General features: G+C 37.6%; 1 protein-coding gene across 1 annotated transcript in view; it reads right to left on the reverse strand.

Moving 5' to 3' along the window:
• Positions 1-750: 750 nt before the first annotated feature.
• The window catches only part of lekr1 (Leucine-, glutamate- and lysine-rich protein 1), a gene marked incomplete at its 5' end in the record, with an annotated part of 99,561 nt that continues 75,525 nt past the window's right edge, over positions 751-24,786 (reverse strand). The window contains 5 exons of the mRNA XM_084410011.1: positions 751-1,104; positions 1,233-1,601; positions 15,912-16,133; positions 18,645-18,809; positions 22,381-22,474. Coding sequence (XP_084266137.1) covers positions 1,057-1,104; positions 1,233-1,601; positions 15,912-16,133; positions 18,645-18,809; positions 22,381-22,474 — 898 coding nt within the window. The 3' untranslated portion in view covers positions 751-1,056. The remainder of the gene's footprint in view (positions 1,105-1,232; positions 1,602-15,911; positions 16,134-18,644; positions 18,810-22,380; positions 22,475-24,786) is intronic.

A 24,786-nucleotide genomic window follows, 5' to 3' on the forward strand; every position in this document is an offset into this window, starting at 1 on the left:
AGACCGAAGAGAAAGACATTGGTACAAAGAGATCAAAGTTAGTTAGAGATAAAAGAAGCAAGAATCCCTCCAGGGAGAGGAATAGGAGAGTGTGTGTATCCGTGTGCCGGATAGATCCACGTGGGTGGATGTGGGCAAGCGTTTATGAGACTTCATTTCATGAGAATGTTTGTGTGGGAAATTAGCCCATGAAAGGGTGGTGTTACGGCCGGTGAATGACATTTTGGAAGTGAGCACATCTGTGGGCGGCTCAAAAATGTGTGAGAATCTGGGTGTATGTTCTTGGCTGAGGGGCATCAGTGTGTGCCGTTATGAATGCAGCAAACTATTGATCTCTCTCACAAACATACACATGCAAACCTAAACACATTCACTTGAACGTGTCAAAAGGTGCACTAGCGGATGCGGATGGATGGACATGGTAAAGGTATTGTTTGACAACAACACTGCCTCCATCTGCTGGATAATGTTTTCCTTTTCCTTTAGTGTGTAATGAATATGTTTGTATATGTGTACAATCTGCAAAGTTACAAAGCTCACAGTCTCCCACAAAGGAAATCTAACAGAGCAGACCTGCCTAAAATACTGTACCTCGATCCAAGACCAGATAATTACTTTCTCAAAATGTGAAATATTAACACAATGGCCACCCTAAGGCGTGTGCAAAGAAAGACGACGACGCTTCAGTGAATTGCAGTGTTGTCCTCATGACACCGTGTGTTTGGAAAACTGGTTTTGGAGTACTTCTTTGCTGCACAATGCACATTTCTTAATATTAAGCCTAAAATGTGTTTTAATATCACTATTAGTAAAGATAGTATGATCTCTAGTCTGTATACTATCAGTCTTTCAATGCAAGATATTTAAAGTATATCTTTAGTTGAACTACTTCCGGATAACTAACGTGCATTAAGTACAAAATTAGTTGTTCCGATTTAGCAGACTTTAAGTACATCAGTTTAGTATACCAAAAGTTCAATAAGTACATAAATATGTAAATGTAATTGAACATGACTTGAACAGAACTCACCAACAGGCACAATGGAAACATGAGGGCTAAATGCTGCGTTCACGCCATGTCGAAACTACTGTAGTCTCACGACACTAGAGTCACATGACACTAGACAATAAAAGACATCAAAACATGAACAGACGTGACACCTAGAAGAACAGTGAGCACACAATCTAGGGGTCTTTAGGGAGAATCAGGGTTTGTCCTGTCCGCTCCTCACCCTGCCGAAGCTTTTGCACAGGTCGTTCACTGAAGCGACTCTCTGTTTGCTGATTTTGGGCAGGATGGGTGTTAGCCGGGATGATCCATGCCAGGACGCCGTACTTCTTCCCACGCTAGCAGAATGACTCTCAGGAACGGGCGGTTTGGATGAAGTGTTGTGGTTGCGAATCTGAGGATGGGAAGGGCTGGGATTGACTCTGGGGACGGGGAGGTCTGAACTCGTAACTGTGGATCTGGAGAGTCGGCTGTGTGTCTGAAGGGTGGAGCGTCTGAGTTCCTGAAGCTGTTCTTTGGCCAGAGTCAGCGCTGCTGTCAGTTCTTCCCTTTCTTCACACTCACGCCTTACTGTCTCCTCAAGAAGGGACTTCTACAAATCAAAGAGAGAAGAAAAGGTGGAGGGATGGAAACAGAAAACCTCATATCTCTCACATGCCAATAAAACCCTTACATAGTTACAACAAAAATCGGGTACACTTTATTTGAAGGTGTCATTGTTACAGTGTAATTATATATTTAAGTATTGAGTAATATTAAGCAACTACATGTACTTACTATAGGGTTAGGGTAGGATTAGGATTTGGTTGAGGGTTAGTTACATGTAATTATGCATAATTGACTGTTAATACTATTGTAAGTACATGTAGCATATGTAACAAGGACACTGTAAAATAAAGTGTTACCCAAAAATCTAACTAAATGAAAAGTAGCTACAGTAGCTTTAAACTTAGAAAATACCTTTAATCTGTAACCCATTTTGTGGGACACTTTTAGCAAGTATTTCATTCATATGTCTAATATGCTTCTGACTTAAGTTTCCGTGCCGTTGAACTAATATGGTTTTCCTCTAGGTTGCTGGTTAGTGGTTCCTCTTGAGAAAAAGAAAAAGAAGTACACATCAGCGTTTTTTCCTTTTTGGCATTGTGAGGTTAAAGGGTTAGTTCACCCAAACATGAAAATTCTGTCAGTAATTACTCTCCCTCATGTTGTTCCAACCCCGTAAGACCTTCGTTCATCTTCGGAACACAAATTAAGAGAGAAGGGAATGAATAGTGGAATAAAGTCGTTATTTTTGTTTGTTTTTGCGCACAAAGAGTATTCGCGTCGCTTTATAAACTTAAGATTGAGCCACTGGTGTCACTTGGACTATATTACCGATGTCTTATACATTTTCTGGGCCAGCAAGTTATAATGTCTTAGAAGCCTATGGAGGAGTGAGACAGCACTCAGATTTCATCAAAAATATCTTAATTTGTGTTCCGAAGATGAACGAAGGTCTTACGGGGTGGGAACAACATGAGGGTGAGTAATTACTGACAGAATTTTCATTTTTGGATGAACTAACCCTTTAAGACGCGTGTCGCCAGAGCTGACTGTTTCTGATAAATACATGATTTGATAGAGCTGTTTAAGTCATATAAATCATGTTTAGAAGTGTTTTAATAGCAAGAACAAATGAGTAAGAACGAATCGGCTGTAAATGCCCAGCCCACAATGAGAACCAGTATAGTGCTGGGAAGTCTTAAGAAGCCCGTCAGATCATAACACCTCTCAATGAGCCAGGAGCGAACAAAGCAACACGCTCCGATAAAAGAAAACATCTCAGCTTTGATCCAAGAGTCAAAGTGTCTCTTCAAGAATCAGTGCATGGTCTAATGGTTCCAGTGTCTCTTGTGTGGCACAGACACACACTCACGGGCGATAACTTCACTGCGCTGGCTGGGGCCGAAATAAAACTCTGAAAGACAAGACAAGACTGGATTGAAATCCGGTGACGGACAGCGAATCTCAGGATCTTATACAGTCTAGAGAACGGTGAGAAAGGTCAGTTTTTATTGAAAAATCTCCCAAATTGGAATAAATGTTTTTGCCTAAAGAGGACCATGGGAAGGTCCTCCTCCACGCCCACTCGATGTGTGTTTTCATAAATTCCAGGAGAAGGAAAAAGCGCTGTAGAATGGGCCGGACAACATGAGGAAAAATACAAAGACTCTTTGAGGATCTATCCTGACATCTCCGTCGACATCGCTTTAAAACCCATCAAACAGTTGCTGTATCAGAAGGATGTACAATTCCAGCTGTACGACTACCAGTTCGCTGAGGATGAAACATTGCTGTGTAATACGCCTGATGAAGCTCAACGGATTGCTACACGTGAATAACTCTTGATATCATTGCAGCAATTTTGAGAATTACAGAAGAGTCATGTTAGCTACTAGGCAGGCCTGAGACATTTCACATTTCAGTGCACCCTTTTTTTTTTTTTAAGTGCACTTTGGTGGTTTATATGCTTTCCTCTGTGTTGACAATTGCAATGCCCTATTTTCGTAATTCATTAAGTGTATCATTGATCCTGCAATTGAAAGCAGGTTTAAAATGCTTTAAGTGACAGGTCTGCTATATTATTTAACACTTTACTTATCTGTGCTAATTAAAGGTGCAGTAAGCAATTTCTGAGAAACGCTGTTGAAAGTGGATCTGACCGAGCACCAAAACACACTTGTAGCCAATCAGCATTAAGGAGCGTGTCCATTCATTAAGGGGGAGGAGCCTGTGTTGCATAGCATGTTTGTGAATTTAGGGGCGGGGCTATCAAAATACAGGGGTGTGTTTGTTTTGGGGATTTTAAATATCAACAGCGTGTCTCAGATATCGCTAACTGCACATTTAACAGGCTATTCAATAGTATAACTTTACCGTTGATTGGCCCAAAAATGATGGTTTGCATTTATAGTTTTGTTAATGCGGTATTGTGTCTGTTAATAGCGCTTGTGCTCCGCTTATACACTTATTTGTATGCCTGATTTTATATTTTATGCTTTTCTCGTTACATTATGTCGGGAGCTCTGAGGGAAAATAAAAAACTCAAAAGTAGATGGACTTGGATCATTGGTAGTCGAGAGATGGCTGTGAGCTGCGGTTTGTCTTTATTCAACGGACAAATCTAGAACGTATTATATGAGGAGATTAAATACAGACAGAGATTTAAAAAAGAGAGCTGTGATTAAGTACATAAATAGCCTTTCTACAGGAAACACGTACTGAAAATCATAACAGACTTAGGAAGCCTTGGGCTGGCCAGGTCTACCACTCCAGTTTTGACCATATGTGTGGAGGCATAGTGAAAATAATTCACAAAAGAACACTATTTACTGCATCTGGAACGATTTCAGATCCCCAAGGGCGGTACGTTAGTGTATCAGGTCATCTTTTCAATAAACAAATAGTTAACTTATTGAATCTATACAGAATATTGATCACCAATATGCTATGGCTCCAACGCCAGAGTTATACAGAGAGAATCTAAGCCAACAATATTTGATTTATTATTGATAGAAAAAAACGAGTGTGATTTGGTTTTTGCATGAGCTAGGTTTTTTACGAACACGGCAAAAAGGCAGACCGTCTTCTCGCCCAGTAAATCAGCATCTCAGCTTATTCCGAAGATTAGGAAAATATCTAAAGAAAATTACAATAGATTCAAAAATATGATTAATTTACGCATGAGGATTCTCTTATGTTAACATTCCAGGCTAATGTAAACTTTCCCCACAGTTAAACACGATCAAAAGAGAAATCTGGATAATCCTTTACAACTTTAAGAGATTAAAGGATTCAATCAAATCCACACAGAGGGATTTGCACACTCACACAGGTTTGGATGGGTGAGTAAATGATGACAGAATGTTCATTTTAAATGCGGATGTTAAAATATTATCTAAAGTATTGGCCTCTAAAAAAAGAGCATATAATACCAGATATTTCACAAGATCAGACGGGCTTCATTAAGGGACGTCACTCTTCTCAATGTTGTGCATTCTTCTGCATCAGACATTAGTCCTGAAGGGATTATTTCTCTACAGACCGAGAAAGCATTTGATAGAGTCGAATGGAATTATTTATTTGCATTAGACAAATCTGGATTCGGCTCAAAATTCACTTCCAGGACTCGCTTGCTTTATCGTCAACCAAAAGGCGGCCAGTGTCACAAATAAGCTGTTGACAGAAAGCCTGAACCCGTAGCGGTTTATTTTGGCTATAGAGCCACTATCGTCACTCAGATCGTTTATTGGTGGTATTAAAAGAATGGGTGTCGAGTATTAAGTTTCCTTATCATAAATCTATCATACGTCTGTGAAGTTGTGAAAATATTAAAAGACTACGGGTACGCTAAACTAAACTTCACTAAAAGTATTTGCTTCCCTATAAACCCATTGACGTTCAGATTTTGGATACAGACTTGCCCTTTTGTATGTCAAAATCAGGATTTAATTACTTAGGAATTAATATTACTCGCTGTTTAAAGCAAATTGCAATCCCATACTTAAATTTGAATCTTACTTCCAATGGTTGGATAAGTGAGTGATGTATAGGGTAGAGTGGGGGAAAACGCCCCCCCTGGGGTAAAACGCCCCCCACCTATTTTTCCCAAAATAACCACTAAAAGTAGTCAAGATACATTTTTACTGTTGCTATACACTACGTTGATAACGGGGATATACAAATCTCTATGGATAAGCTGACACCAGCGACACATTTGAAGAGAAGAGGATTACATGGTAAATGCTATAATTTTCAGATATTAGTAAATAAGTGTTTAAGAGAATATTGTTCTGCAGGATATCACAGTGATGTATGATAGATGAATAGTGAAGTCTGTAGTTTGAGATCATATATTATTTATAAGGAATATAATTATATTTTAAAAATTAAAAATTTTTTTAAAAAACTCATAGCTTGTGGGGTAAAACGCCCCCTACGCTGAGGGGTAAAACGCCCCCCCCTGGGGGCATAGTTTCTCTATCATAATTACTATAATAAAATATTTCTGTCTATCAAATCCTTTGTTTTACACTTAATGCAGTATAACTAGGTGGTAAAATAAAAATATTTGAACAAAACATGAAAAAATTATCTCAAGTGAGCATTAACTAGTTAGCTTGCTAGCACAGTTAGCTCACTGATGGAAGGTAGTTAATTTTGCCTATTTTGAACATTGCTGAAATAAATATTAATATATATACATGTTGATACATTACTTGCCTTTTACCTTTAGAGATTAAAAACTATTGTCTGTTAATTTTGCTGTTGATCTATGAAGCAAACTGGTTGGTAAGAAAGGGGGCATTTTACCCCACCTTGGGGGGCGTTTTACCCCACCGCTGGGGCAAAACGCCCCCTTTGTACAAAAATATTTTCAGTGAAAATACTAATTAATTATGAAGGCTGAGCAATTTTAATATTTGGTGAATAACTCCTGCCATAGTCACTCAAAACCGGGATGGCAATTCTAGTCACATTTATGTTTTGTTTCACTGTAATGTCACATTTTCCTTAAGGGGGGGCGTTTTCCCCCACTCTACCCTAATTGTCTTTAGCTGGTAAAATCAATTGTGTTACACCCAGATTATTGTATTTGTTTCAGAGTCTCACGATTCTCTTGCCAAAGTTCTTTTTGTCGAAGCTTTTCCCTTGGAAACTCCCATGTGCTCATCTTTTCTTGGCTGCCAAACTAGATTAAACTGTCAAACAATGGCAGCATTTGGGCCTATAGTTACATGAAGTGACTTTTTTTATTGGTAATATTTTTGCTAATTAAAGTGATCTTGTTCAATTTAATCTTCAAAAAACTGATTTTTCTCTCTCAGTGTCTACAGGTTTGTCACTTCATCCAAGACCATATCTAAAGTCACCTGAGATGATGTCCGAGTGAATGGGATCTGATTCAGATGAAAGTTCTCTACTGTGAAACCAACTTGGCTAAACTGTTTACAGATTAAACATGCGATCGCTGTAATGCATCCAAGGCAGAACTAACCCATGTGTGTTACGGTCACGTTCTAAATAGAGAACATTTTGTTTGTCAGTTTCTTAGATTTTAAACACAGCTTTTAAATGAAGAATTCACCCAGTAACGGCTCTGTTTGCCGTCAGAGCTGACGATGTTCAAATAGCTAAAGATCAAGAAAATGCCTTGGCTTTTGCAACCTTTATAGTTAGAAAGAACAATAAAAGTAGGACAGTAAATTGAGAAATAACCCCCCTTCAGCCCATCACGTTATGCCAGTGTTTTGGTTTCATTTTCAAGGACTTTTATTTTGTTTCTCTTTGTTTCCTGTCTCCTTTGTTCACATGTTCCTGCTTGTCTTTGGTTGTCATGGTTATTAATTGAGTTATTTCTCACCTGTCCCTCATTGGTTCATTAGTTGTTGTGTCTATAATTCTCTCAGAAAACTAAAAACTTGTAATGCTTTTTGGTCATTTATTGACACGACAATACCATTTTGGGGGCATGAAGGCAAACTTTTGAAAGCTTTTGTGTCTGTGTAAACCACAAAAACGCATGTGTATTATGTGTTTCTTTCGGCGCATAATGTTTCTTTACAAAATGACATAGATAACTACTGGACTAGCATAAAACAGCAAAATACAGCATTTTTGTTTTGTTTTTGCAGATCTGTGTGAACATTTTGATGTTGTCATCTGTGTGTGGAAAAAAACAGGATAGGAAAAGTGAAAACTTTGACAATGATTCATCAGGTTACTGATGATTGAGTCATCATCTGCTCAAAAGGCCTAAAAATAAATAGTATCCATCACTAAGATGATTTCACTTGAAAGTGTAACACAGGGAAACTCCACTTGGAAAGACTCTGGAGCAGCTGGATGATGACGTGAGCACACAGGAGGTCAGGCATGCCTTTGGAAACTCACGTGTTTGTGTGAAACTCCAGCATTGCTCAAGGGAGTTCCCTACACTAACTGTTCTCCCAGAAGCCACGTGCATGATGTCACCACATACAATCTTCAGGTGAAACACTGTCATCTAGTGGTCATAATGAGATACTGCAGTACACAGATCACCTCAACAGTCTCAGCCCATTTAGAATTATGCAATTAATTCATAATGGCACTCATTAACGCTTGTTTCTGATTGGCTGACAGAGGTTCTAAGGGTTCTATAAGGTTCTAAAACTGCAAAGCTAAGAAGCAGTTACAGGTTTTCAAAATTATTATGGTTAAACTATTTTTATTATTTGAAATAAACCTGAATAATAATAATAATAATAATAAAAAATTTAATTATATATATATATGAAAGAAAGAAAGAAAGAAAAATAAACCAAATAGGTCTAATAGTAAAAAGACAAAAAGCACAAATTACTTAAAATTATAAATTAAACCTGAAAATATAAGAATAAAAGCTAATAAAAAAATAGCTTTATATATATGTATGTATATTATATATTATATATATATATATATATATATATATATATTTTTTTTATATATATATATATATATATATATATATACTTAGTAGGTAAATAATAATAGTAGGTAATAATAGTAGGTAATAATAAATCCTACTATTATAGGATGATTAAATCATTCTATAATAATAATAATGCAACCAGTAGTATTATTATTATAGAATGATTTAAATAGCCCTACTACTGTTGCAACTGTGTAGGTCACATTACACTTGTCCAAATTATAAAATCATCTTGAATGCATGCAAATATTTTTTTCAGTGGCAATTTCAATTTCAGTGACTGTTTTGATTAGAACATATTAAAATAAAAACATACAAATAAAATAAATAAAAATCATGCACAACTAATGAGCAAATATTCTTCCTATCATGGCAGCATAAGCATCTCTGTGTGCATTAATTTTCAGTAATGGTCTGTTGTCAATCATTTCATACATTAACTAAAGGTGCATTGCGCAACTTTTCATGTTAAAAATACCCGTTTTCTAACCCATACATGCTTAAACAATTGCCTGATGGGCTGACTGAGCCCTTCTCTGATCACTGCGATTGCCTCTATAATCCTGTACAGTAAAATAAATAAGAGGGATTCGGGTCGGAATCTGAGACTGGGCGTGACGTCATGCGCGTTCACGGCACGCTCATATGTCTGGCAGGTTTGTGTATGCGCCGACGCCGCCATTCTCCGTAGAAAATGGATTCTAAGAGACCGGCTTGTAGTTCATTTCAAACACCAACGCAAACTCCACGTAAGATAAAAAAAAAAAAGAGAACTTTTGTCTAGTGCAAACAAAAGGTCCAAATTGGAGTCAGACAGGCGTCGGGGTAAGACGAGAGTAAACATAGGGAAGGCTTTCAACAAATGGAGAGATCTCCGGTCTGCTCTAGGGCTCAAACGGGATCCTCAGTTGGCTTTTTTCTTGATAAAAAGGTAAGATATATCCCATTCTCTAATGTCTGATACGGCCAATAATGACAATAAATGACGATCCATAAAATGTGTAATGCTTTAGCGTAAGCTAGATAAATGTACAATCGGAATAGGTTTTACTAACTTACCATTGTCAGTGATCAGGTTCAGAATGATTGTGATATAAAATGCTGATATATAAGTTAGATACTTAGACACAAATTTTGAGCAAATTACTGCTTAATTACGATGTATTGCTATTGGAATATGCTACTTAGCTGATCAATAAAACAGGCTAAACCCCCGCAAATCTTCGGCGGATTAGCCTGTTTGGCTTTTATGGTAACGTCATAGTGCCACTTGATTGTTTATTACCTTGAGACATTTGGGTGTACTTTGTTGACCGACTGTGTATGGTATGGTATCATGATTACAATTTTGAGCTTTTACAAAGTTATAACTTATATTGTTCATGAACGTGTTTCCATAATAATAGTCATAAGTGGATACAGTAAACACATAACACAGTTCAACATGGAGATAGATGGGAATAAAAAACGAAGTTTTCTACTACCCCCATTTTTTCCCTCACACATAAGTGTGTTATTTACTCAATTGCCTTTCCTTTCACATATTTTAAATTACTTGCAGATTTAAAACTTTATTACCTCTGAAGACATTATGATTGTAAACAAAAGATTTGTGCGGCTGATGCTCCTTGGGTTATGACCAGCTCGAGCTCGTGCAAGCGTGCGTGTGCGTGTGGTCCGTGAGCGTGCACACCTCTGGTTGCAGTTTCGCTTGCCGCCAGAGGGGGCGTAGTTCTGCGAAAACTCAGACTCTCGCGCAATGCACCTTTAACTAAAAATATATATATGTTGATAAAGTTGACTGGCAAAATAATATAGGTTATTATAATGCTAGACGCAATAAATGTGGGTGTTAATCCTGATTTGGACTGTAGCTCATGTAACCAGCGCTGATCAAAAACATATACCCCATTTCTTCCCTGCAGCTACAGCTCATAAACACACACCAGCCATGCATGCAGCTCATACATACACACACACACACACACACACACACACACACACACACACACACACACACACACACTCTCTCTTTAACTGTACCGGAGAGACTAGTGTGTGTGTGTGTGTCAGTAAAGGTCAAACGCTATACGGGCATCTTGTGTAGACAAAGTGACCTTTGCTTCACTCCTCTCCTCGTCTGACACATGAAGCCACAGAGAGTTCATATCACAGCATGAGCAAAGCTGAGGGGAAGGAGAAAGATGATGATGATCTCAGAGACGAGAGCTAAGAGGTCAGACTTCTGCGGGTTACCATGTCACATATTAGAGATTTTAAAAAGTAAAGCAAATTAAGATTTTAATAATTCCCATTGGCTCACTCCTGTCGGCCATTTTAGAATTCATGGCAAATAACCAAACCTTTCTAAAGTCTGGGGGCAGTTTTCCTTTTAAAAAGAAATAAATACTTTTATTCAGCAATGGCACATTCATTTGATCAAAAGTGACATTAAAGACCTTTATAACGTTACTAAATATTCTATTTCAAATTAATGTTGTTTCTTCTCAAAGAATCCTGCAAATGTTCCTTGAGAACCAAATTAGCATATTCTAATGATTATTAAAGGATCATGAGACATTGAGGTAATAACTGCTGAAAGTTCAGATTTAACATATATATATATATAAAAAAAGAAAACTTCTTGTAATATTTCAGAATATTAGTGTTTTTGACTGTATTCTTGATCAAATAAATGACTTCTTTCAAAAACATTACAAAAAATCTTACTGACCCCAAACTTTTGAATGGCAGTGAGTGTATATATAAAATATATATTTAATGTTGCAACACAGAAATCACCGTCTTTCTGTTATGAAGTAGAAACTGTGTGAAACAGTGTGAAACCACAATTCCTCTGATGCTTCACTTACACACTGCTTATCTCTTCGCTTTGAAAAACAATGCATCTGTGTGTGTGTGTGTGTGTGTGTGTGTGTGTGTGTGTGTGTGTGTGTGTGTGTAGAAAGGATGGATAAACAGAAGACAGTTGTTTATTTTGTCAAAGAAATGAAGTGTAAGGAGAAATACTAAAATTGTCGTACTATACAAACACAGAAATGATATGAATGAATGGAGAGGCTTGGATCTTCTCTACAGAGAGGGGTTAAAGAGTCTTTTTAAGAGCAATAGAGTCCATGTAACATCTCAAACAGCCTCACACATAAGGCAAACGCTGCATGTATGGCTATTTAAGGGATTAAGAGGAAAAATGATAATCCACTTTAGAGGAGTTTGCCTCATGTACACTTGTGTAAACATCATATACTTAGCATTTATGGCATGAGCAGTGACGTGTGTGGTCTTCTGAAAAGAGGAGTCAGAGTCGCCTCTCAAATTTAAAATTCAAGTTACAGTACTGTTTGATGTCTGAAGGGTTTCTGGGTAAAAAGGCATATGAAACAGCATTTAGCTTACCCTATCAAAATGGGAACAAAGTGAGCAGAAGGAAGGCAGAAGAAATAATATATACAGAAGAAGTAACACAAGAAATAAAGAAATATATAGAATATATCATATCAACACACATTCTACCGTTCAAAGGTTTGGGGTCGGTAAGATATATTAATGTTTTTGAAAGAAGTCTCAAGAATAAATGTAATTTATTCCTGAGATCAAGGCTGAATTTTCAGCATCATTACTAATCATTCTAATATGATGATTTGCTGATCAATAAACATTTTGCTGATCATTATCAATGTTGAAAACAGTTGTGCTGCTTCATATTTTTATGGAAATTGTGATACACTGGTTGTGGCCTAATGGTTCGGCGTAGGACTTGTAACCCAAAGGTCACAGGTTCAAGTCTCAGTGCCGGCAGGAACGAACAGCGCTCTCTTCTTCTCTCATTACCCACAACTGAGGTGCCCTTGAGCAAGGCACCAAACCCCCAATCGCTCCCCGGGTGCTTCAGCAATAATTCACAATGTGTGTGTTCAATACTCACTTCTGTGTGTGTGCACTTGGATGGGTGAAATCCAGAGCACACATTTCGTGTATGTGACACCATACTTGGCTACACGTCACGTCACTTTTTAGAAATAGGACTTACAGCCCCCCAAAACAAGCAGATCTGCCGCCAAGAGATATGTCCTGCTGCTTCTCAGAAGAGCCACGAGAACCACACGTCTGCCATCTGTGTGTACATGGGCATGCTTTGACGAATGGCAAAAAAATCGAGTGGTTTGACTTGTGTGTAGGCCTAAAGTTATTTATTATTGACTTTAGCAAAGTGTTCCTGGTTGGCATACCCTCAGGTTTGACCTAAACCAGCTCATTGTGCCTGAGCCAATATGGCTCAAACTTACATAATTAAAATGTGCACTGTGTGACTTTAACAAATTAGATAATGTTGCAAGCTGATACCTATGATGAATAACCCAGAGCAGTTACCTGAGCAAGCATGCATGCATTTATTCATATTCAAACAGCCCATCCAAAAGTATCGTCATGGACAAACGGGGTAACATGCAAACCTGCACATTCTATCTTCATAAAACAAGTTAATTTAATTTAAAAGGTGAGCTGTTGCGTTGACTGAAAATACATGTTCTCATGCTAGCCTTGCTAATATGCTTAATGATTCACTCCTTGCATTATACACAACTAAAACATCAGACATGATTTTGTTTGCTTCATTTATGAATCAATATATGAAGATAATACAACAATGTTCAGTGATTTGGAATAATAAAGAATGTTCACTTATCTTAAGAAGTTGAATTTCAGAGTGAATCTGAAATTGCGCTGCAGGACTAGCTTACAGTAAACCAGACTATTTAGATGTTGAGCAAGCAATCTCATTGGCTGCAGGATCAGCAGAGGCCAATCAGCTTGAGCCTCTGCTGATGTGATTGCATGCAAACTGCATGTAAAGGACCAATCAGCTTGCGCCCTCTAGAGTTTCATGACTGAACTAGATTGACATATATTTATTTATTTACTTATATTAGTGCTCCTATACTGTAAATTGTTACCATTACTTCTGAAAATAAATACTAAATATTAGTTTTATATAGTTAAAAATGACATTAGCATGTTGCTAAGTTAAAGATGTAACATCTGATAAGCCTAAATGCACAGCACACAGAAATAATGAGTAAAATCGGTCATTTTCTAATTAGATTGAATTATTTCTCATCTGCCATCTTGAATGAATTGTTTCACTCATCGCTGCGATTGGCCTGTCGGCTACGGATAAAAACAATGCCTTTAAATTAGGCCAAAATTGAGTATCTTGGCCGGGTCTCTTATCTTAGAACAGCTCGTGTGCCGAAAGCATGTCTATGATGTCTTAAAACACTGCCTAGGTGGGCAGCTAACTTCATTTAGAAACAGAGCCGCAGTCCTTCCCACTTCCCTCTCCTGCTCTTGAACCTGCAACAACCTCATAAATCCTCAAAAATATCAACCAAAGTCTGAAGATATCTCAGATGCCTCTGAAGAGCGCCGGCACAGTTCAAAGACGAGATGAAAGAAAAAGAGAGAGCGAGAGGGGGAGGAAGGGAAAAGAACATCAAGAAGGTGCTTCTTATGAAAGGTGAAGCGTTAAATGCCCTTAGGTATCGATTTTATATCACAGTCAGATCTTGGATAGCTTTAATGGATTCTTAAAATGCAGCGAAATCTTTCCCACAAAAGAAAGCCATTTGCTTTCTAAGCGGGGAGGGAGATGAGAGAGAGAGAGAGAGACGCTGCGCTCTGGGCCACATAAAAGAGTGTGTCAGCTGTGAAATTCACGTCACGGCACCTTGAACTAGATGAACTGGCGAGACACGCAGGAGAGAGAGAGAGAGAGAGAGAGAGAGAGAGAGAGAGAGAGAGTGGGGGTGGGTTGAAGGAAAGGGTTTTTAGAGTCTGAGTGGGAGAATATGAGAGAACTGACAAGAGTGTCGTGACTGAAACCACAGACGCCCCCTGGAGACGCAGGCATGCGTGTCAACAGAACACTGCCCCAAATACACTCTCTCTCTCTCTCTCTCTCTGACGAGAAGGATTCGCTCATCTCTCACACACTCTCACGCATGCTCATGTCACCTCTGCTGTTTCTTATTTTGGTGCTGGACATTTATTCCCGTTCTCTCCTCTGTCTAGAGCTGCTTGCTTAACCGTTTTTGCAGCATGATATAACTGATGGGTTTGCCGACCCTCTCGGTACATCAGTTATGAGCACAAGCGGGTTGTTTTGTTAGCATCTCCATTTATTATTAGCCTTCATTATTAATGGTCTGCTGCGTGTAAGCGGTGTTTGAGTTCTTGCTCTTCACTTTTTTGCCCCTTGGGGTCAGTAAAAAGCCATTTAAAATCAGATAAATCAATTTTGCTTCAATGTGGCTTATCAAGTAAAAAAATACAATATCCAAACTTCAATTACACACAATCATGCCCAATTAATATTAAAAGCTTCAAGATTCACACGTTATATTGCTTATTTTCTTGTGCCGCAAGGGGAATGTCTGAACTGGCCGGAGGAAGAACTCATTCCAGCTTCATTTGGTAATTTTATAATAAGGATCACATTAGTTATTGCATTAGTTATCGTGAACTAAAAATGGGCAACGTATAAATTCATAAATGTACTACTGTTTAAAGGGGTCATGACATTGATCTTTTGACAAATACAAGGTCTTTGTACCATCCTGCAAGTTTTATAACTATTTTCCATATATATATATATATATATATATATATATATATATATATGTATATGTGTGTGTACATTATAAGTTATAATACATTATAAGTGAACCTCAAGGAACATCTTAAAATTATTTTTAAAAGTCTGTTATGACCCCTTGAATCCTTAGTTCTTCATAATACATTTAAAAATGTTACATTTCTATAACTTTTTAATGTAAAATAATAATGTAAAAATTTACATTTCAATTCAAAAGTTTTGGCTCTGTAAGTTTTTTTTTTTTTTTTTTAAGCCTCTCATGCTCACCAAGGCAGCATTTATTTGATCAAACTACAGTAAAAACAGAAATATTGTAAAATTGTATTATAATTTTACAATATTTTATGTTTTATTATTATTCCTGTGATGCCAAAGCTGTGTTTTCACCATCATTGCTCCAGTCTTCAGAGTCACATTCTAATAAGCTGGTTTGGGGCTTAAGAAACATGTATTATTGTTATCAGTGTTGAAATTATTGATGTTGTGCTGCTTAATAGACTTTAACATGTAATCCCTAAAATTATTTCCCTAAAAAGCGCCCTTTTAATTGTAACTCATGTGTGATGTTGTTGAAGTGAATGAATTTGTCCATGTAGAAACTATATAGCAGCTAGCTCTCCCTATGAAGTTCTCAGACTGGTGTAAATGTGCAGTCTGTTAAATCCATTTGTGGACACGTGAGTCGATGAGCCTCCTCAAACTCGTGTAAGTGTAGAGATGTGCCTCACCTCTTCCTCCAGGGCGTCCCTCTCTTCTCTGAGCTTCTGTATGATGTTGAGCTGGTGTGTGTTCTGCATCTGTGTCTCTCTTGTCCTCTGCTCCTGCAGTGTCTGCTTCTGCCTCTGGGTGGCGCTCTCACGAATCTGCTCCTCCTGTTCATGGACGCGCTTCTGAAGCACTGCCAGCTCCTCCTGGAGCTCCTGTGTGGCTGAACGAACCAGAGCGGGAATCTAGAGGGAGGGACAGACAAATATAGTTTGCAAAAAAACACACCAAAAACATTTGTGCTGATGACTGTGACTAATTACGCTGTCTGCGTTTCTATAAATAAAGGCCTGTTCACACCAAGGACGATACCTATAATTATATAAAAGAAATGCTATTCTTTTTCTATTTATATAAAAAAATAACTTTTCACAGTTTCCACAAAAATATTAAGCAGCAAAAACTATTTTCAATATTGATGATAATATTAAGTACCACTATTAATAACTAAGCGATAAATGATAATAATTGAGCACTAAATCATCATATTAGAATGATTTCTGAAGGATCATGTGACACTGAAGACTGGAGTAATGATGCTGAAAATTCAGCTTTGATCACAGGAATATAATTACATTTTAACATATATTCATATAAAAAACAGCTATTTTAAATTGTAATAATATTTCACAATATTACTGTTTTACTGTGTTATTTAATGAATGCAGCCTTGGTGAGCAGAAGAGACTTCTTTTAAAATTATTTTAAAAAGTTTAACATAACGACCCCCTCACTCCCAAATCCCCTCCCTATGTTGTCCATGATCAGCAACTCCTCATCTGTGGCATGCAGAAAGACAAAAGCTCTCAACATCACTTCTGGACCAGTAGACCTGCCTCCACCAATCTTACTCTGGCCACACACACACACACACACACACACACACTGGGTGTATCAGGCTCCACCGGACAGACAGTGATCAGACATAATTTATGGCCATGAACAAAGAAGAGGTGTGAGACAAAACCCAAACACTTTCAGAGAGAAAGACATGGAAACAGACACAGGGAGCTGTGTGTGTGTGTGTGTGTGTGTGTGTGTGTGTGTGTGTGTGTGTGTGTGTGTGTGTGTGTGTGTGTGTGTGTGTGTGTGTGTGTGTAAGAGAAAGAGGGGGGGGGGGGGGGGGGGGTGAAGTGCTGTAAAATGAAAAGTCTAATGTCAATCAACCGCCACTTACCTCTATCTATTGACAATTTTTATATTACATTACATAACATATATATTATACCATATTATATTATATCAACATTGACCCTTATCTTCTATTGCAAAGGTCAGATGACAACATGTTGGAGGGCAACTGGGAATGATTCTATTCTTGTTTTGAAGTGCAGTAAAACAAAACTTTGATATTTGTTTTCTTTGTGGTTTAATAACTCATGCATCAGAGGGTAAATTAATTAGTCCAGTGGGAAACAGAGAGCGTTGAGCTGAGTCTCATACTCAACCGTCCAAGCAAGTCAAACATGTTTTTCTTTATCTCAGGATTATATAAAATTGTGAACTCCTCAAATTAAGATCAAAGGGTCAAATAAGAATGTCCAAGATGATGCAAACTCCTCTAAATAGTTTGAAATGCATGTGCCATGTTCTTGATGACCTGTAATATGTGCATTCATGTTGTTTTCATAGGTTGTCATATATGAAAACCTATGAAAACAACATGAAAACAACATGAATGAATATATATATATATATATATATATATATATATATATATATATATATATATATATATATATGCAGTGCAGAATTATTAGAATTCATCTTCCAGAATCTGACAGTAAGTTTTGGGAGTTCATTTTTTAGTCCATCTCTGCAAAACGGACTTCAGGGTAGGAGATGGACCAAAAATAAACTCCCAAAACTTATTAAAACGTATTCTGGAAGAAGAATTCTTCAAATAGTGGTAGAAGAGGATGTGGTGCTGGTCCTTCAAGAGTCACTCTCAATCTGTCTGTCTATAAAGCCTATAAAAAACAGTCTTGTGATTCTTATTAAGAGGGGGGGTTCATTTTAGGATTCTTTACCTAACCCAAGTCTCTGAGATCCTGACACCTTGCACTTCTGGAGACTCCAGGTAGGCTGCAGTTCTGGAAAACGGTGGCGCTGGAGACTAAAGGGTTCCTGATGGTTTCACACTTAATTCTTCACCTTAATTCCTAATTCTTTTGCAGTTAACGTGTCTTTTCTTCTCCACCTGTATTTGTCTGACCCTGCTGACCTAATGAGTATTTCACTGTCCAACGGTCATGCCTAAACTTCAATTTCTAGTATTGCATTCTTCTCATGGGCATTTAATAATTTTTGACTTCTCAGTCTGAGTTAAATCTCTTTTTTGGCTTATTTTATCTGTAAAAGAAAATGTGCCTAATAATTCTGCACACCTGAAAATAAGGCGTTTTCATTTCCAGCCTTCATGAACAATTATATATCACTTATAAATGATTAAATACAAAAATAATTGTAGTTATTACGATTAATGTGGTTTGGAATTGGTCAAATGTGCCTGTATATATATATATATATATATATATATATATATATATATATATATATATATATACACACACACACACAATATATATTAAAGGCAAAGCTAAATGTGAAATTTTTTGGAAAACAAAACTACTTTACTAATCTTATGCCACTGAACCATGATCAGCACTTGAAGATCAGAGGTCAGCCAGTTGTACCTTGTTTTGCAGTTGCTGGTTTTCGCTCTGGTATTTGTTTTGCAGCTCCTGGTTTTTCTGTCTTTGGATGTCCAGTTCAGTTTCAGCGTCTCTTCTTAACTCCATCTTCTGCTGTTTCAGCTGTTCGTCCTGCTCAGCCAGTCTCTGCTGGAGTAAAGCCTCCATCTGCAGGTTAAATAAGGGATGATTAGAAGATCTCCTAAGAATCAGAGTATTATTGGTGCACTTGACCCATAAATTGAACTTGTAACGGCCACCTAGTGTTCAGTAGTGTTCATGACATGAATGTTGATGTGCCTTTAAGATGACTTCTTCTATGGCGTACGTTATTGTATGCGTGCTGTTCTTACAGTGAATGCTCACACAAAGAGAAAGATTGCTGTTTTATTATAATGTGTTTACTTCCACTTTGATTTGTAGCGTGTGTCCGAGTGTTTTCTTTTCCCTGTTAACATTCGCTCTTTGTCATATATGTGAAGCATGTGCTTAACTGAGAGGAAACATCTATAAAAGACTCATCTTTCCTATTCTTCATCTGGGCAGACTTCAAACTCTCTGACAGACGTTACAAACTTCAGTCTAATGAATTTATTAATTACAACAAATGCAGTATATTTCAGCCACAACACAAAAGAGCAGTGTTGCTGTTAGCTATAACTATTAAAAGTAGTTTTCATGAATTAAAATTAGTCAGAAATAAAATATAATATAAATATTAGATGAAAAACTTAAACTTAGCAAGGAAAATGCGAAATGTTGCCTTTAGCTGAAGTACTAAAATGACTATTAAACTGAAATAACTAAAACTTAAACAATAGATTTAAGCTAAATAAAAATACTGAAGCAGATAAAATGACTGAAAGCTCATTTAAAATATGAATAAATGCTATAATGGTATATAAATACTCCACTCCAAACAGACAAAAAGGACAAACAATAAAAATTAAAAACTGACATCATAAAGCATAACCAAATAGGAAGCCCCATGCAAATCCCCGAACACCTGCACACTTGCATCACCTTCTGCCTTATTTACATGTGGAGTGAATAACACAATGTTTATTTGTCTTTAAAAACTGAAGAGTAAAACAGCTAACAGGACAAAATGGCTATGAGATCCATTTCATCTCCTTTCATTATGGTTAGTTTAGGCCTGCTGTGGTGGGAAGAAGGCAAATAAAGCTGTCTGTGTAGTCTTTCAGTGACCATACGCTTCGTATCAAACACTAGGATTTTTCACCAACTGTGGGTTTTGAAATATTGAACTGTCAGCAGCTGAATAAAAAGGTTAGAGCAATTACAAACAGCAGAGAGGGTGATGCTGGCATGCCATGTATTTTTAGTATTCATGCATGACCAAGGTCACCAGGCTTTTCATGGAGCCCAGAGTGCAGACAGTGTGCGTGTGAGAGAAAACAACAGGGTCTGTGTCAGTGTGTGTGTGCGTGTGCGTGTGCGTACTTGTACAACTATCTTTGTGAGGACCAGTTTGAGTTATAGACCATTGGAGTGAGGACAAAGAGAGTAAAGTGAGGACATTTTGGCCGCTCCTCGCTTTCTGAGAGCCTTTAAAGGCCTGTTTGAGGGTCAAGACTTGGTTTTAGGGATAAGGTTATAATGAGGTTAAGGGTCGGTTTAGGGTCAGGGGTCTGGTTAGGCACTTAGTTGTGATGGGTAAGGTTAGGGTAAGCGGCTAGAGATTGCATTGTGCCAATGAATGTCCTCATAAAGATAGATGTACAAGAACGTGTGTGTGTGTGCGTGTGTGTGTCAGAAAGAGACCACTTCCACTAGACACTAGACTAGCATGTCTGTGTTAACGGCAGGAAACCGGCGGGTCTTAAATGTAATTTGCACTAAATCAAACGGCATTCCTCTTAATACTAGCATGCTAAGGGCAGACCTCAACCCACAAAAAAAAAAAAAATATCAATGAAACTCAAATAATACAAAAAAAACTAAACTTCAGACAGAAGGAAAAGAAAGAAAATGTGCCTGTAGTTCTCTAGAATAGAGACGCTATGGACGGAATAAAAACACTATATTTGTGTCTTCAGTGTTCAAAGGGAATATATCCAGTAAAAGTTTGATACATTGGGCCCAAAGGCATACATAAATAAACAAGTGGCATTTATTCTAAATATATAAATAAACACAGCACAAAGCACATTTGTCAAGCAAAACATTTCACACAAAAGTTTGTTAGATTTTAAAGGATGAAACAACAGATATACTGATCAAAATGATGTTCTGGTTGTCAAATGTTAGTGAATAATGTATTTCTTCTCATGCTTCTTCCATCACCACGGCCTCCTCTGGCGCTCTGTAACTGTATAATTCCCCAGTAAAGTCTAGTAAACTCACAAAGGGGGTCTCTGAGAGTTTAGTGTCGCGTATCCAGATCTTCAGACTGACGGCAGAAGGTCTGGACAGCTTTCATTGGCTAATGAGGTCTGAGGACATGTAAAGTTTGTTTTGTTTAGCGCATGTTTAGGCGTGTGAACCGGTGTGAACATGTAAAGTCGATGTCCCTATGATAACAGACCGGCGTGCAACTAATAAATGATTCATTCAGGAATGTTGTGTAAGTTTACTGCAACAATGGTGCTCATCGTCACAGCTGTAAACATGACGGCTTTCTTCTTCCACGAGGGGGTTTGGCTTCACAGCGACTGTTTTTCCAGGCGGGCTGTTAAAGAACGCGACACACACTTCTCCAGGAAATGAAGATTTTAACCAATCAGATTACGACTTCGAAAGTCTTTCCCATTTTAGTGTGTCTTCAGCCGACGAGGGTGTGACGTCTGAGACTGAGGCTAAAGCCCTATTCGGACGGGATTAACTTTACAAGGGGAGATGGAGTAATGTAATTTTACCACAGGACGTCTGTAATATTAACGGCCAATTCGCACGGGATAAGAGATCTCAGTAAAACTAGCAGAAGTGGGAGAGTCACTCGATTTGCACATCGCCGTCACTCCTGTCGTCATGTGTGTGTTACGCTGCTTCCTGATATCACGTGCCCAAACACATATAACCTATATTTATATATATATATAAAACAGTTATGTCCGGTCGAACGATGTATTAATTAACTTCAGATTGGATTGTGTTGGTAAAAGGCACTTATCTAACGCTAAAAGATGTTTCGAGCCTCTAACAAGTGCTGTCGATCTTCTTTCTGATCTGAATGGTGTGTGTGAAACACTTGAGTTTTGCCACAGACTCGTCCCAGCGTCTAAAACGCAACTGAATGCTTTTTCAAGCGTCTCCATACTTGAAAAACTGCGGAAAACTACTTTTAAACAGGAAATGATAAATATATATTACAGCGGGTCTATTCGCACGGGATTAGTATCACCTGAGGTCATTTTTCCGGCCCTTTTTACTGAAGGTAAAAGTCGCCGTAATCTTTACTGACATTGTCCGTAATGATCACTGAGATGCACATTCAGACGGGACTAAAATCACAGAGAAGCTCTGGTAATTATTACTTTACCCCACCTCTCCATGTTAAACTAGACCCGTCCGAATAGGGCTTAACACGAGTTATTCTCCAACTACAAGTCCAATGATGTGAAAGTTGTGAATTGTGAAAATGTGAAACTTCAGAGTAGTGCAAAGGCCATGCTGTCCTTCTGATATTGTAAATGACTGAAAAACCCCATCATAAATCATTAGAGAGAATTGATCTCATCTCCCCTAACAGGTTTTTATTTGTATTTTGTGAGCTCACCTTTGAACTGTGCTCTTCTGCAGCTTTCAGCCTTATTCTCAAGCTCTCCTCCAGTCTCTCCAATTCTCCCACATGACTTCTTCTCAACTCCTCCCTGTGAAAAGAAAGTCTTCAGTGAATTCACCAACCATATAAATCACACATTGGCTATCATAAATGCATTTAACATCACTGAGCAAATCATTAACGAAATGTCTGTGGTCTAATTCTGACTCAGGCTGTCATACCTGCCAGGACTCGAGTCGTCTAAAACCACTACGACATGATTGATCTGTTTAATATTACAAGACAGAGGAGAGATACTGTATTAGGCCATTACGACACAAGGTGTTTTAATTAAACGACTGCACAAGACTTCAAAGAGTCACGGTGACACATTTACTATGATGCATTTACCAGCAAGAATATTTTTATATAGTTGTTATGGAAGCATAATTGTTATTTTTGCTAATTGTCAGATGTCATAAAACATTCCCATATAAAACTATGACTAATGTTGGTCCGCAGCCTCAGGGAAGGAAATGGAGAATTGGCTGTAAAACATGGTCAACAAAGTCAGACGGAGTAATGAGTATTTCACAACAACTGCTGATCCCAGCCGAAGACATTCACCATTCACACTGAACACAGGCAAGCAGGGCAGCTAGACATACATATGCTGGAGAAAAACACCTGTTTTTTCTCATATAGTTGTTATCTATTAGCTTTCATATAAGAGATGGTTTTAATCTGTGCCCTATCCTGTTTTTCAGCCCCCAAATATAAACAACATAATGCAAATAAATAAAAATTGGGTTACACTATTTTAAGGTGCCAATGTTACAGTGTAATTATATATTTAAGTACTGAGTAATATTAAGCAACTACACGTACTTGGTTGAGGGTTAGTTGTGTGTAATTATGCATACTTTACTGTTAATACTATGGTAAGTACATGTAAAATATGTAACAAGGACACTGTGAAATAAAGTGTTACCAAAAATTGTATTGGTCTTTTTTGATTTGTTTTTTTTTTTTACCAAAGTTTTACCAAACCAAGGTATAAAAAGTTTTTTTACCCCAAAAAATAAGTCAATTGTTTTGTGTTTTCCCCGAGAAACTTTGCGCTCGCAAAATCTTTGCATTCCCTATCAAACCTTTTGTGTTTTTAGCGAGTGAACGCAAACGTTTCTCTGGGGAACGCAAAACAGTTGCAAGAGAACAAAAAAACATTACCAAATAATCTCTTTTTTTTCTTCACCATGTCCCTTTAGGGGCTCCGTAGTTTTACGGAGAGAAAATACATATAATTATAAGTATAAAAACATACACTGCCATTCAACAGTTTCAGGTTAGTCAGATTTATTAATACTTTTATTTAGCAAGGATGCATTCAATTGACAGAAAAGACTTTTACATTGTTCTTTTACAAAGATTTCCATTTTTAAAAATGCTGTTCTTCTGAACAATCTATCTAAAATATGAGTATAGTATAGTTTTTAACATAGATAACAATCATAAATGTTTCTTGAGCAGCAAATCAACTTATTAGAATGATTTCTGAAGACTGGAGTAATGATGCTGAAAATTCAGCTTTGATCATAGGAATAAATGACCAAATTGTAATCATAATATTTCACAATATTACAGTTTTTACTGTATTTTTAATCGTATAAATGCAACTTTTGTGAGCAAAAGGCTTCTTTCGATCAAAAAAACCCCCCAAAACAATATTACTCACCCAAAACTTTTAAAAAGTAACGTATAAATAAAATATAAGAGGAATAAAATACACTTATATTAAAGATGCAAAGTCTTAATATCATTTAAGGACTACTTTAACTGTAAATAAGGATAAAGATAAAGAACAGGATATGCTGTCATGTACAGACAGCAGACATGGCCCAAGATGCTTCTCTCTTCCTGTTTGTCGTCATTTTTAAACCGTGATTATAGTTTGACTCATCAAACCGTGCTTCTGGGCGCCTCTGAAAAGCTCTTCTGCTATTAGCCGAGACAGACAGCGGGGATTTGAGGAACGCTGGTGACTAGACAGACAGACAGTTTGGCACAAATTCCATTTTTACAGCACATTCCTCTGTGGCTCAAACATTCCTCCCACGAGACGGAAACTGCGACTTTATAGACAGACTACTTCCATCCTGGATTGGTGAAGACTGAGACACACACAAAAACAAACATAAACAGCTCAGGAGAAACATCAAAGTCCTCAAAAACAGATCTCCACATACCAGCATTCCTACATACCTATCCTCTCGGTTAAAACGTGCCTTGAATGTGACTTTCAGGATATTTTATACCTTAAATATGAGTATAACGCACTGAAAATAGCTTTGATTCACCCTATAGTATGTGTTAATGGATGTTGCCATAATTCCCCCGAGACAGAGGCGCTCACACAAAAGA

The sequence above is a fragment of the Rutilus rutilus genome, assembly GCF_951802725.1.
Source record: "Rutilus rutilus genome assembly, chromosome: 5".
Taxonomy (NCBI): Eukaryota; Metazoa; Chordata; class Actinopteri; order Cypriniformes; family Leuciscidae; genus Rutilus; species Rutilus rutilus.